The 15138-nt window shown below is 47.4% G+C and overlaps 1 protein-coding gene across 7 annotated transcripts in view; it reads right to left on the bottom strand.

Annotated features, from left to right (window-relative positions):
- NFIX (nuclear factor I X) overlaps positions 1-15138 on the bottom strand; it is a 252987-nt gene that overhangs the window by 13081 nt on the left and 224768 nt on the right. For 4 of the 7 annotated variants that reach the window (XM_081176619.1, XM_081176621.1, XM_081176618.1 and 1 more), the window contains 3 exons: positions 12675-12850; positions 8889-9036; positions 5564-5658 (listed from right to left, as the gene is read on the bottom strand). In XM_081176619.1, coding sequence (XP_081032745.1) covers positions 5564-5658; positions 8889-9036; positions 12675-12850 — 419 coding nt within the window. The remainder of the gene's footprint in view (positions 1-5563; positions 5659-8888; positions 9037-12674; positions 12851-15138) is intronic. The other 3 variants (XM_081176624.1, XM_081176622.1, XM_081176623.1) reach the window with 2 other exon arrangements.

Here is a 15138-nt window from a genome sequence, read left to right as displayed (position 1 = left end):
ATAAATATTGTCTGCCCTGGCAATGAATGGGCTGCTGTGGCAAGGTATGCCCTGAGTCAGGAGAAGGAACGGTCCTGCGTCATCCCGTACTACATCACAGAAATTTCCTTGGTTGGTGGCGGCGCAGGAGAAAGTTGGCTCCACTCACCTTTCAACAGCCACCTAATTTTGCCTAGAGCCAAATTCAAAGCAAATTTGGAAGCCTCACCTCAGACAGAGACACTGGAGGAATTTCAAGTCAGGAGAGTTTCAAAGAAGACCAGCAAAATTTGGGAGTGGGGTTTCACGTAACCCTATGTGAAAAGGTGTATGGATGCATCTAAATTTGGAGCAATGCCTTGCCCATCCCTCCCCAGTACAAATAGGGCCCATATAGCCATGATGCAGGCAGCCAAGGGCAAGCCAGTGGGGTCTATTGTTCTAAATGGAAAAGAGCACATGGGTGAGAGGAGTTAACTCTTTCCTCGCCTTACTCTACTTCATTGCTTCAAGCCCTTTTCTCTCCAGCCTGGCTTATTTCCAGAGTTGGGTCTGGGTTGGGACAAAAGTGTTTCAAGCAACAGAGCACACGGAGGTATGATGGGGGAGGGATGATTTTGCTTCTCTCACCCCCATGGAACAAACAGATTCCCCTCCCACATTTAACATGTCAATGGGGCAGACACATGCATAAAGAGACATGGCTGCCCCACCAGGTCTAGTGTGACTTGGTGGTCCTTTTGTCCTCTTTCTTGAAGATACATTACAGAAGTAGCCATTTGCCGCCATAATGAAAAAGAACCCTTACATCACAAAGAAGCAGGTGTGATTTTGCAGCTCCTGCCAGCCTCTGAGGGCATCTGGCTGCCATGGGTGTTTTGGCAGCTGCTGGGCGAGGGGGTACCAGGGAAGAGTGCTGTGATGATGCCAGGCCACATAATGCCTTTTGCTAGGCAGTACCTGGGAGATTTGGATTGGCATCAGCCGCATTGCTGTAATCTCTGATTTGGGCCCAGCCAGAGCCCACGAAAGGAGCAGGCAACCAGCTAGAATGGCACTGAGCTCACCAGCCACACCAACGGCAATGGGAGCTAGTTCACCTGTGGCGCTGGCATAGCCTTAGACTTTAAGCCAAGGAGGCAGCAGCCGGGTCAGTGCAAGGTTCAGCGCGCACTGTTGGCACTAAGTGAATGTTTAATAACAATGAAAGCAGTATGACCACAAGCAAAGGTCCGTCACACCTCACGGGACCTGCAGCTGTTCCTATGGGCAACAGCCAGAAGCCACAGCTGAGAGAGGGGGAACTGGCACTCTCCTCCATCTCTCGCTTGCCCAGTGCTATCTGTCTTTCTCTTCCCCTCTTTTGTCCTCCTCCATCTGCCTGAATGCAGAGTTCAGAAAAGTCACTGGTTACTGTGGTAACACCTGCCCCCCCCCAATATACTGCAGCTTAGCCAATAGAGCAAGGAATATCTCCCGCCCCCCTCCCACACACAAACAGAAAACACAAAACACACATGGGCACATTAAAGGGCCCTTGGCAAATCTAGGAGCCCACCTGGCAGAGCCTGGGTTGAAAAATACTTCGATGTTTCCCATCCGTCTTATGCATGATAGGGCAGAGCAACCCCTCCCCAGCCCCCCTAAAATCCCAGGAGGAGTGAGGGGGGGAAATCAAAATGAATCAAAGGGTAGGTGGATGGGGTGGGGGAGTACAGCAGCTATAAAGAAAGTGATAAGTGCATTAAAAGAAAGAGAAGTGGGAAAGGGAGTGGGGAGAAAGCAGGAGGGGTGGGGAAATGGAAAATGAAATAAATCCAGAGAGGCAAAGCAGAAAAGAAGGAGAAAGCAAGAAGCAGGGAAGTTGCTGGCGGAAGTGGTCCTGCTATTCCTGAGGCCGTGCTGGGCCCTGGTCCAGCCTCGCTCTGGACCATTGTTTCCCTGCCCGGCCCCCCAAGTCCAAGTTCATCTGGGTGTGACATCATGTCTCGTTGCTCGGGGAAACCAGACGGGCCAGACGTGACATTGGTTATGGGATGGGAAGGGGAACAGATCCCATTCCTGCTCTGCTCCAGCTCTTTTGCTCACCGCCAGGGAGCAACGAAGGCTGGGAGGAAGGAAAGGCAGACCAAACCTCAGAGCAATCTTGTGAGAGAGGGCAGGCTGGATCAGTGTGTGTGTGTGTGTGTGTGTGTGTGTGTGTGTGCGCGTGCGTGCTAAAGCAGGTTTGCTCCAATTCTGCTTCACACAGCCGTTCTCTGCTGCTCTCTACCCTTCATGTTTCCGGCACATTCCACTCCTTTGCTTTCTGATCATGGTACTGGCAGGGTTGAAACATTCCTAAATAATTTGACACACCAGCTTGATCATTTTTTGCTGCAGAACCAGTGCTTGTTTGTTACTTAGTTGTTACGGGGTATCCTCGCAGATAGCATCTCTGCTGTAGGGAAACCACAACCTCCCAGCAATAAAACTGTTGATAGAAAAAGGTGGTTCCCCTCCCTTCTCCAGCTATCTCCCATATTTCAATTCAGAGTGGCTGGTGGTACTGTGGCTGCATGAGTGCAATGGGCATGATATTATTAGGTCAAGCAATAAACGCCTTCGTACTTCCCACCTGCAACATGCTCACTTTGAGAACTTAAGGCTTTACTTTTCCACCCTGATGATCAGCATCCTGATTTTGTAGCCTTTTAAAATTTGGTAGGAAAACTGCTGAAACTCTTTCCCCTAGCCTGGTTAGCAACCCCCAATTGTGGAGGGGAAAAGTCCGTTTCCCCCCTATTAGTTCTTTCCATGATGGGCACTCCCAGCTCTCCCATACACCTACCAGGGAACACATTGTGCCACTAGCGTTGGATCCAAGTGGTGGCTACTTTAATAACAAGGGGAGCACATTTTCACACATGGGGCTTTGATTGGCTTCGGCTTAAATCCAACACTAGCAATAATGCCTAGTCTGCGTATCCTATTTTGCTTGCATAACACCTATTCCCGTGGCACAAACAGGGCAAGACAGGCTCAGAGATACATTTAAAGCCCCATGTGAGGAACACAGACTCATCAGCCCCTCCACATCTTCCCCCAAGAGCCTTCTGCTCTGCTGTAGAGAGCAGCTACACGAAAAACTATTGGGAACAAAACTCCAGCCCATGAACTGGAACAGGCAGCATAGATGCTCTCTGCACAGTGGTGTAGTCTGTCCATGAGTGCTACACAACTGGTCCAGACATGGAATCTTCAACACCTCACTGATTCCTCTGAAATGCTGGACATATCCTTTCACTGTTGTCTCCTTCGTAGGCGCCCACCCTTGAGAGGCGGGTTTATTTAGGGGAGCGTGACGGGCTTGGTTGCACTGGATGAAGAGCCTTGGGGGCACCGCAACTATGATGTAGAATGAGGACTAGAGGTGGGCAAGGGGGAGGGCTCTGAATTTTGGCGTCGCCCAGGGTGCTGCTGCAATTTGAAACCCCAAGGTCTGCCACTGCTCCCTTCTCCACTTCAATACTTTCCACAATAACTGATTGGCTGGTCAGTAAAGTAATTAAGTTGCTCAGATGGCAATGCCACCTCCTAGCTGACTCCAGGCTCCTATGCCTTTATCACTTCCATGGGAGGCATCAAGGAACCAGTCAGATTTTCCTCCCTGCCTTGGAATCCTGCAAGGTTGCTGAGTAGTTCCCCCCACCGTGCAAGGAGGGTGAAGCAGCAGCAACCCAAAGGGCAAGAGAAGGGCTTTGTGGCCTAAAAGGAGGTGGCCTTTTTAAAGTAGTGACATGGTAATGGGGCAAAGAAGGTCAGTGTGGGCCAGTGTCACAATAACTGGGCTCCTCATGAATTCTTTATTTTACTCTTTTCACTATGCAATCCTCGACCGCCCCCCGCAAAAAAGTATCTCTTATAGATTGTTCTTACTTCCCAATCATGTAAGACTGGGCTCACTGCTGTTTCACATTACAGTGGTACCTCCGGTTGCGGACAGGATCCATTCCGGAGCTCTGGTTGGATCCCGAAGTTTCCGCAACTGGAGGTGCCCATTCTGCGCATGTGTGAGGCATGGTAGAGCACTTCTGCGCATGTGCGCGCGGTGAAACCTGGAAAAACACTTCCAGGTTTGCCACGTACGTATCCTGAAGGATATGTAACCAGAGGTGATCGTAAGTAGAGGTACCACTGTACACTTCTGCATAGAAAATATTTCCATGCAGGAAGCAACACAAATAAAGCCTGTATCTCCATCATCACATTCATTTGAATGTTTATGAGGATGAGGAAATGACAACTTGCTGGCACATGTACATGGCTTGCTCACTCAGGTATGCACTCACCACAACTGATGACCTACACCTTTACCAAAACACTTCCAAGTAGAGGAAAAAGTATAGATCATCATGAGGAGTGCACGTGTGTCTATTTCACTAAGTGTACATGCCAGTAATTTGCTGTTTCCCAACCTGTGTAGTGACATCTATGTGACAACCTACATGTGGGTCTTGCATTTTTTTCCTGCATGGAAACCTTTTCCAAGTGAAAATGCAATGTGAAGCGCCCCAGAGCCCCATCTCATGGGGTGGTGAGAGAACAAATGTGTAGGCAAGGACTATTATGTGGGAAGCCTTGAGAGACCTGGATGGAGACACAGTGACCTGCCCAAGGCCACCTTATGAACTTCCTGGTTGAGCAAACTGATATGTGTCTTCTCCACCCAAATCCAACACCCTTTCCACTGAACTACCATCAAACTTGGGAGTCCTGCTTTCAGATTCTGTCTCAGTTGCAGACTTATAAGCCAAAAACACACTCTATTTGAGGGCTCATCCACACCTCCTTTTGTGCTGTGTTTTTAGGCACAAGTCTGGGCTTTGCAAGTCTGTGTCTCAGTGGGTTGTTTTTTTGTCCTGGCACTTTCGCTGGGAAAACCAGTGTTTTACCAGGGAATCGGAGAAAACAGCGATTAAGTTTTCTGTGGGTTGCTGTTTGCTCCAATTGAGCAGTAAAGCGCAAGTTTTCTCAGGGAAAGTGCTAGGACAAAAACAAAAAACACTCAGCCACAGACCTGGAAAGCACCGACTTGTGCCTAGAAAGCGCAAAGCAAAGGTAAGTGTGGATGAGTCCTGATCCTCAGTTTCCTGTTTGGAAAACGTAGGCCTGTAACTGATGTTACAGAGTTGGCTGCAAGAGCATCAGATCTAGATAATGCCAAAGGTAATTCTGGCATTGGAAAGGGGCTTGATGACATACCTACCAACAGAACCCTGGAGTTCGATTTCATTTTGTATTCTACCTACTAAACTCTGTGTTATCCCCACCATTGAAACGAAAGCTGAGAAGACCCACGTGCTAGCTGCCTTTCCTTCTCATTTGTGCTTTTGCTCTATTTACAGGGGAGACTTTGGTACTGGGTGCAATGCATGTTGGAGCAGAAGGGTCTCAGCAGACGTGTAGGTGTCTGGCCCTGACCCTCATCCCATCCATCCCTTTAGCACAACCACGTCCATCAACCCGCCCAACCTCCCCCACACATTGCAAGCTACATTTGGGCTACAGCCACATACAACCCCTGTGAAACTGGCCCCCCTACCTGAGATTGCTGGGGGATGTTTAGAAAGTTGCCGTCCCGGGGTCCGATGCCGACAAACCGGTTGGCAGAGGAGGAGGAGCCTGGCGCTGAGAATGCTGGAGGGGAAAGAGATGTGAGGCCGTTAGGGCCACTGGGAGAGGCTGATGGCATTGATGGTGGTCATGTCAGATGAAGGCCTGCCAGATGAGGTTCAAGACAGAAAAAAATCTAAAGAGAGACTGGGCACAACTCCTCCCACCCTCCCCAGAACAGGATAGCCACCTACAGGTTGTGAGTGCGACCTGCTGTGAAGAGGGACAAAGCTCGCTGCTTGAGAGATGGGGGTTATGGGCACTGACAGATCTGGCCAGCTTGACTGCACACACTACCCAGCAGCTCCCTGAGGGAGCAACTGTTTCTAGAGAGGCCTCAGTGAAGCCACACATCCCAGCAACCTCTGTGGCATTTCAAGGGATCCTTGGATGCTCCTCTTCGATCAGGCGGTGCAGTCTTGTGTGAGCTTGGCCTGGATTGGGATGGAAGTAAGGGAGACTCTGGCCATCGTTCCACAGCCTTTGCTTCGCTTGAGCATGCTCGCTCTCCCCCTCTCTCTCATGGCCCAACATCTAAATCTCCTGGCCTAGTTTTCCCTTTGACCCTAGAGGTTGCCAGGGCTTCTGAGCTCAAGAGTCCTATTAGCAGCCTGAGACAAGCCTCCTGCCCAATGGCAGGGTGGATGGCATCCCCAAACATGCCCTTGTATGGGTCTGCCAGGAGATGGAGTCCCGTGGTCTGCGTGCCTCCCCTGGGCATAATGCTGTGTGCCAGAAATAACTGAGCTCAGTCCTTTGGTATTTAGTGTGGTGGCAGAGGAGGGCAAAGCTCTCAGGGAGGCTGAGTGAGGGGCAGGGAACAGGCATGGGAGATTCCCCCACCCTAAAGTACAACTCCAGTATGGAAACCAGTCTGGGCCAAACTTTGCTTATGAGATTGCGAGAGGTTCTGTAATCACATGCTAACATGCATGCGCATGTATACGAGAACCCAGTGTGGCATTTCGTCTTCATACCCAGCCTCTAACAGTCAATACTCCTGGTTTCCCTAAGAGGGCTTTCTCTGCTGCTCATCTTTGTAGGAGCTTAGTAGGGAGCCAGCAGCTCTTCCTTGGTGAGTTTAAGGCCTGGCTTCCAGCGGTGATTGCAGGAATTGGTAGCAAGAAGAAAAAGGTTCCCCCTGTGCTCCCTTGCCCACAATGTAACGCTGGAAGAAGCACCGTGTGCCAACCTCCAGCTACCACATAGAGCTGAGCTGCACCATCAGCAGACTCATGTGGGATATCTGTTGCCGGACTGTAGTGCTTCAGGCTGTGGGTAGAGGGCTGGATATTTTAATGTTCCTCCTCTTCAAATAAATAAATAAATACACACACACACACACACACACACACACAAAATGAGCAAGTGAAAAAAAGAAAGATAATGGTTCTGGGCCAGTCTTCTTGCTGACATGCTGATTTTGAACATAAGGGAGGGAGGTGATTGGTGGTTGTTGTTGTTTTTCACATAAGGGAGTATTCAAGCAGTCATTCAATTTAAGGCTCATAACAACAGCAGCAGGAACAACAAGAGACTGTTTAGCCTACTGGTTAGAGTGTTGGACTTTGACCTGTGTGACCTGGGTTCAAATCACTACTCCACTCATGAAACTCCCTAGTTGACCTTGGACTAGTCAGTCCCTGCTCAGCATTCCACCTAGCTCACAGGATTGTTGTGAGGATAAAATGGAGAGGGATCTGTGGGTCACCTTGAGCTCATTGGAGGAAAGGAAGGATATAAGTGTAATGAACAATTAATCGAATAAATAAATTCAGTTCCCACGCTTGCGGTCTGACAGGGTTCAGGCCAGCACCAGCACTTTACGCTGAGTCTACTGATCATGTGGACTAGCTCTTAGTACCCGGAGGTGCCTGGTCTCAACCTCACAGAGAACCACAGTGCCTCACATACTTCCTGACTTTTTTTTTGTTAGCCCTCCTAAACAATGGGAAAGGTAGCAACCCAGACATACAAGACTAGAGCATCTCCTGCCATGCCTACAACCTGTTCGCCACTCACATCCCCCACCCCCTACAGCACCACTATCAATTTAATGGAGAATATGAACAGCGTGGGAGTGAGCAATGCCATGAGCACAGATGTAGAAAAGGAGGAAAAAAAGGAAAAAGGAAAAGAAAGGGAAGGAGAGAAAACAAAAGGAAAATGGAAGTGGTAGCCGATCCTTTCTCCCAAGGGGCCTCACCTAAGCCAAGAAAGTTCGAGAGTCAACTACTTCATAATGGGAGAAGCCGGGGATCCTGCCCCCCCGCCTCAAATAGATCTGGTGGGCCCACCACGTCCCCCAAAGATGAGAACAGAACCAGGCATCCTGGCTCACAACCATCACCACCACCCTGAGTCATATAACACAGCCGCCCTCCTGAGGGTGGGACAGTCAAATGTCTGGGCTCTCATTTCTCACAAAACACTGGGGACATTCTCAGGGAATCCTAGTTCCCAACTTTGCCTCCGCACCCCTGCAGGCAGACGCTCTCCAGGAAAAAAAGCACAGACCACAACTTAGGGCATGACAGGAAGCTTGCTATGGATCTCAATGGAAGTTGATTTTTCAGGCACCAGATGAACACCTGTAAACACAACCCTCCCTCGTATTATGAAAAGCAAAACACCTAGCAGTAATTCTTCTTCTCAGAATTTAATATGTGCAGTTGATTTTCCGTCCCTTAAAAAAAAGAAGGAACCAACAAAAAACCCCAAAACCCAACCCTACCCAGGAGCCACCATGACAACCAACAACTTAATGAATAATAAAAATAAAAAAATTAAAGGTGTCGGAGCTTGGCAGCCTACTGCATCTTTAAACGCTGGGGGATGGGATGGAAGGTGGGAGGGTTTGATGGCAGCTGGGGAAGGGATCAGATGGGGTGTTTCAACCTTTAAAACAAGTATAAAGCACAAGACTTGATGATGACGACATGGTGCCCCCAAGCCCACCCTTTCACTCTCTGCTGCTTGTCCCCCTCTCACCCCTCCGCTCGGCTCTCTCTAACGCTCTGCATCCCTTTCTTCTCTGAGGTGCCTCTTCCTTCCGCCTCTGCCACACCTGTGTGCATTCTTCTCTGCTTCTCCTTCTTTGCCCTTCCTCGGCTCCTCTTTCCTCCTGCTCACTACATCCTTTCTGCCCTGCTCAACCCCTAGTGAAGGGGTTGGTGGTGTGTGAGTGGGTGGGGAAGAGGTGGATTTTTATTTTGCTTCGCTCGGTGGTTTGGGTTACGCTTGGGTCCACTTACAGGGTGACGTTGGTGTCGGCGCTCCGCCCTCTGGGTTAGTGCTGGTGGATTTTGTATCAGGCATTGGAAGGGGCACTGGTCTGGCCACAGGTGGTGGCGGCGGCAGCAAAAATGACCCCGTGACTTTGCCCTGGCCGCTACCGTTAGGCTGCGAACAACATAAATACAGTGATGCGTGAACGAGACAAGGCAACGTTAAAGATGCAGTATCTGCTGCTGGCGGCTCTTAGGGTGTTTTTGTTTGTTTTGTTTTTCAAGAGGGAAGGTCTTTTTCTCCCCCGTCTTCTTTTTTAAAAATCATATTGTGAACTTAAATCTTCCCCTTGCCTCCCTCAAGCTCTCCCTATCTCCTAATTTTCAAGCACGTACATTCTCCTTGCTTGCCACAAGAGACTCAGGCAGCCTTAATCATCATCCAGGGACTCCCTGTGTTCCTGCTTGACTGGCAGTCTGAACAAGGATTCTTCCACTCTGATGGCAAGGCATTAAAACCACAGTTTTGACTGGAATTATGTCTTAGCGCATATCACTGCAAGCTGCGTTGTCAAAGGATACAGCTCAGTAATTAGCAATTGAATGTGCTCTCCGTTGGGCACCCTGAGGCCTGGCTGGAATGGCATTGTAGCCCTAAGACAGCCCATCAACTAGGGCAGCTTGTGACTCAATATGGCTGCCCAAAGAGAATGACTGTAGTAATATGTGACTTACTACTGAGAGGATACTTTTTGACTCTCTTTAGCTTTCCGTCTGTAGGCTTTGGATCCTAAGAATGTAGGCTTAAAGGACCATATGTGCATTTTGCTCACAAAGAACCACGAGCTGATAAAATGCCTTCGTGTACATACAAGATTTCTCGTCTCCATCTCAGCAAATGCTAAACACGTCTCCAAAAATCAAGTATCTGGTCCTTAGAAAGTGTTGTGAGATTCTGTAGCAGCCATCTAGGTCCACCTTCTAGATTTGGAACCTGTAGCATCTAAATTTTAGCACTAAGCCACAGAAAGAGAAATCTTAGACGCCTTTTAAATAATAAAGAAACCCTGAAATTCAGTTACGTCACAGAGCTGGTGAGCTGGGGATACAAGAAAACACCTCATGTATCACAAATCTAATTTCAGCAGCTTTGGAAAAACTGTTTTCCCAGCTCAGTTTTTCCCTGCCGTGTGCATGTATCAAGAAGTGAAGGAATGGTGGTTATAGGACCCCATATGTCAAGACTTATGACAAGTCCGTGGAAAGAGCATGGGATTCCTGGGTAGGACTTAAATCAGAGAAAAAACGGCTTTATGTTTTGAAGGTGTGGCATCTGAAGTGATTTTATTGGTTCCTTACTTTTGTTAGCCCTGAAAAGAAACAGCAGCCATCGCTCCCTTCTTCAGCAACCATAGTGAATGGACCCCCCTGAATCTCTTCTGCAACCCACCAACTTTATTTCCTTGGATTTCTTGATCTTCCTACACCATCAGATTCTCTAATCTGGCTAAGGTCCTAGCGGGATTCAAGGGATGACCATCTTCATTCTGCATGGGTGTCCAATGCTATGTGCTCTCAGTGAAGCAGGAACCAACATGGGATACAAGCATTACGTAGACCATGAGGATGAGCCATCACAAGCCTTTTCATGGCGATGCCTTGGCTTTCAGTTTTGCCAGTGTTTCTATTGCGTGATCTCTGTAGCAGTTTCACTGCTACTCCAGATGCTCTGGTGAATGGTGGAGACTCTTGGCTAAACCAGAACAGTTAAATCTGACTTGGAAACTATGCTAGGTTTGACCAAAGACAAAGGGTGATGGGGAACCTTAGAAACTTAGCAGCTTGGCTTGGTCTTTTTGCTGCCTTGTGGCAACATGGCTACTCTTCCAAAATATTTCTTGGTAGGCTAAAGGCTCTTTGGAGCTTGTGCCAGCTGGGTTGCTTCCACACTAGCCCTTTATTCTGAAATTGCCATTCTTTGTTCACCTTTTAAAAACAAGGAGTCCACGTAATATTGTTGCCAAATCCTTGCTTCCCAGCACCGTCTGTGAAGCCATCCTGAGTTTTTCAAACCTAATATACAGCCATTTTTATGATGCAAAAGGTAATTGTAGCACCATGCTTGACAGGCAAGGTGCTACTGATGTGTTTAAGGGATACTGTGCTTTTAATCAAAAGCTTCTTGTTTGTAGATTCAGTCATTGCTTTGTTTTCAGTGCAGCTGTGGGATAGTAAGGAACCATCCCTTTACTCAGCTTCTGTTTCCTGTGATGTATGTGTGTGTGTCACACTACTGATTTACTTGCATTATTTTTTCTTTTCTTTCTGAGGGCAAAATATCGTTATTCTGCTATAAAGCAAAGAAAAGGAGAGGGGGGAAATAGAAGGAAACCGGTATTTTAAAGCACACTTACTCTGCAGGAAATAGAAGCTGATTAATTATGGGGCAATTCACCACCAAACAAGAAGTGATAAAATGGGCAAAATATACAAGGATGATACTTTTAATTAGCATTATAGGGGAACATCTGCTCGATGTGACTGACTTGTGCATAAATAGCATTATAGAAGAATCTTGATCATAGGATAGGGCATTGCTGGTTAACATTATAGTATACCAATTGGCAGTTCAGTTTCAATTTCCCTTCTAGGAAATGATGGTAAAGCAGAGGTCTAGTATGGAAGCAACTTTGGTCCAATATCTTCATTAAAAGGAGGCTCAAAGATGAAGAACATTTCTCTTCCAATATTCTTCTTAGCCTGCAAAACTTGTACTGGGCTGATGCATTACAGGATTCCTGCTTGGCAGGGGGTTGGACTCGATGGCCCTTGTGGTCTCTTCCAACTCTATGATTCTAGGATTCTAGGATGTGGGAGGCAATACTGCATCTCATCGCAATCCTGCTTCCTCACATGCCAGTCAGAAGGGCTCCCTTTGACTACCTCTGAGGTGAAACCTATCACCTAAAGCATATTCTCTGGTACGAACCAAGTACTCGAGGTAGATTTCAAACCTTCGTCTCAGAAGGTCCCACTTTCTGAAGCCCACGGTGCACGGAAAAGTTCCATCTTCTGGGTACATGAATTCTTCTGCCATCTAACAATTCTGCAAAACCTGACATCTCTGAATCCTGCCACTCTGTAACCTTCACCAATTCCACAGAGGTTCCACATTCTAGCATGTGCTCAGTACAGCCCTCTGGGATCTCCTCCTGTACCACAGAATCCAGAATACTCCAGGTTTTAGAACACTCAAAGCCCTTCAGAAATATATCCTATGAAAAGAGGGTGGCAGATAGGAGAGGGGCAAGAAAATGGGGCAACAGGGGGAAAAGCCTGTCTGGGCCATACAGACATGCGCCCTGCCCTCCCTTTGGAGGTCATGTCCCACACAAGGCGGAATGACAAGCAGAAAAGAAGCCCGTCTTCTGAATAAATTATATTCCTCTTATCCACCCTCCAAAGCAAGCTCCAATATCCTTGGTGCCCTCAGGGCAGTTCTTCCTAGCCTGAACGTTGTAACTTGGAACACTGTCTATTTTCAGAGGCCAATGTCAGCTGCCAAGAGCAAGCCAGTGTCAGTCAGACCGTTCCTTCGAGAAAAAAAGACCCCGTTTCTTCCAGACCCAGGGGCCTTGGTAATCCTGCCTCCTGTGCTACTGACTTCCATGTGCCCTAGGCAAGCAGGCAGACAGGCAGACAGGCAGAGGGAGGGAGGGAGACAGAGAGGGGTCGGAGGTGGAGAAGGGTTGTAGGGTGGGGGTTTCTGGTTGGACAGGCCGGCATCCCTGGGCTGAGGTGCATGGCTCTTACCTGCCCGGAGCCCTGGCCTGAGCCGTCCGAGCATACAAACTGCACAAATTCCTTCAGCGAGTCCTGGCCGTGGTGGTGGTGGTAGCGGATGGTCGGGTGTGTGAAGTAGGGGCTGGACTGCTGGATGATGGAGGTTGATGGGAAGTGCAGGGCCGAGGCTGTGGCACGGGGGCTTCCTGGAGAGTGTAAGGACAGATGGACAGAAGCAGAGAGAGAGAGAGACAGAGAGAGAGAGACAGAGAAAAAGAGAGGGAAGGGGGGACAGAAAGAGATGTCAGTAACAACCCCATGCCATGCTGCTTTCATTCTACACAGCCCAACTGATGCTTATACCTCAACAGAAACACCCACCCCAACATCCTTGCTATAAGGGGAAAGGGCGCCATTTTGTCTCATTTGTTGGAATCGAGGGTTCCCTCAACCCTGGCAGGGTGAGGAAACTGCTCTTTTTTCACAAGAGCACAGGTGGGTGAGAATTTGCAAAGATGTGAAAGCCGATGCAGAGGGATCTGAGCAGGGCATGCCACACACCTGTGTGTGTTACACATCTTGCGTGTCTTCCACATCCATGCATGTTTACCTATAAGCATGCAATAAGTGTGTGTGTGTCTCTGTCTGTTTCTCTCTCTCCATATATATACCACACACACACACACACACACATACATACATACAAATACACACACACAGCAGGCATTGAGGGGGATACCTTTGCTTATGTGCATGTATCCCCCATCATATTTTGTGACAAGATGTTGAAGTCCTCTGCCTTAAATTTATATTTTTTTACACAATTGTTTTAATCAACGCCACCGCCACCCATCATCAAAATAAAGTACAAGCACAGGGAGCTACATTTTTAAAATATTCATCTACAGTTACCATGCCCTCTCCCATCCTTTTATGCCCTTTATTGTTTCCCCTCCTCCTCCCCGCATCTAATTTAAGATTATTAGCTCATTAGGACAAGGACTTGTCTTATTCCACTTGCATTGCATTGTACATTGGAGGCACTTTACAAATAAATATAATGACAATAACACCTAACTTTCCCCCAAGCACACGAGGGCAAAAGGGCAAGACATATTCCTCTCCTTGGGAATAACTGAAACATTAGTAACTAACAGGGAAATGGGGAAGGGGAGTCAGCAAAGGAACCAGCTGTTGTGGACTGGGGATTGACTCTCCTGTGTGGCTGAAGTTCCTCCTACACACTGATACACAACTAGACAGATGGTGGAACAGGGAATACGGATGATAGCAAGGCAGTTACACAGAATAACTGGCTGCTGGCTGCACTGGGCAGGTAGAATCATGGCAGGAAACTTGTTCTCTGTGGCAGCTAAATGCAAAGGAAGATGGAATGGGCTAAAATGAAAGGTGGCAGGATTAATATTATTTTAAATTGAACAAAGAAATTGCAACAAAACTCAGCCAATGAAGGCTGCTCTCAAAGGTGATTAGGGAGCAACATCAATGAAAAAAGCAGCAGCATAAAACTAGGGATCTGTTCATGAGAAATCTCAGCTTAGGGATGCAATTTTTGAAACTCTTGATGTTGAGCTTATCTGCATGAATCTTTTCTAATTCTCGTGTTGCTCCTTGATCACAATGAAAAGCAAGTTAATTCCTTATCAGTTCTGCTAGAAATACAAACATTTATTGCATATTATATGCATTATTATACACTTTATTGTATGTATATGTTGTATATACATGTTGTATATATATATATATGTTGTATATATTGTATACATATATGCGTGTATATGTATGGACACACACAAAATTATCCTGCAGAAATGAAGTCCGACTCTTTTATACATATTGTATGCATAATCCACATATTTTTGTGTATAATTGTGCATATAATTATTCAGACGTTAAAAAGCAGAACTACCAAAAATGTACAAGCAGCTCAGTTGCAAGTGGGTGCTTGATGCAAGAGGCAGTCCAAGAGGAGCATGGCTCCATCAGGTCAGAAATGCCATATTCAGTGTCTAAATATGTTTAAAACAAATTTATCTTCTACTGAGCATTTTGCAGTTCCTGATCAGCAGACAAAACAGCTTCAAAGGGTTGACTGAATAGGACTATGGAAAAGATTTGTCCTGCCACAATACTGAGAGTATCATTACAGCTGGATTGTCCCCTGCAATCTTTTAAAAATACTTCTGGGGGATCATATACAATTTAAGCTGCAATCCTATACACACTTACCTGGAAGCAGATTCCACACCCGGATTTACTTCTGAGTAGGCATGTATAGGATTGTAATTGTTAGGCAATTACAAGCCAATTTCAAACTTGCCAGTCCTGTGCAATGTGGTTGAGCAAACAGTGGTGGGAGAACTCCAGGGATTGGGAACAAACAAACAAAAAAAATGTTTCATCATCTCAGAGGGTGATAACTGCTAGAGAACAAGGCAGGGTGTGCTTACTGGCCAGTTCTCTGCACAGGGAG

Source organism: Podarcis bocagei (genome assembly GCF_964188305.1).
Source record: "Podarcis bocagei genome assembly, chromosome: 17".
NCBI classification, from domain to species: domain Eukaryota; kingdom Metazoa; phylum Chordata; class Lepidosauria; order Squamata; family Lacertidae; genus Podarcis; species Podarcis bocagei.
This window is presented reverse-complemented; position numbering and strand designations above follow the sequence as displayed.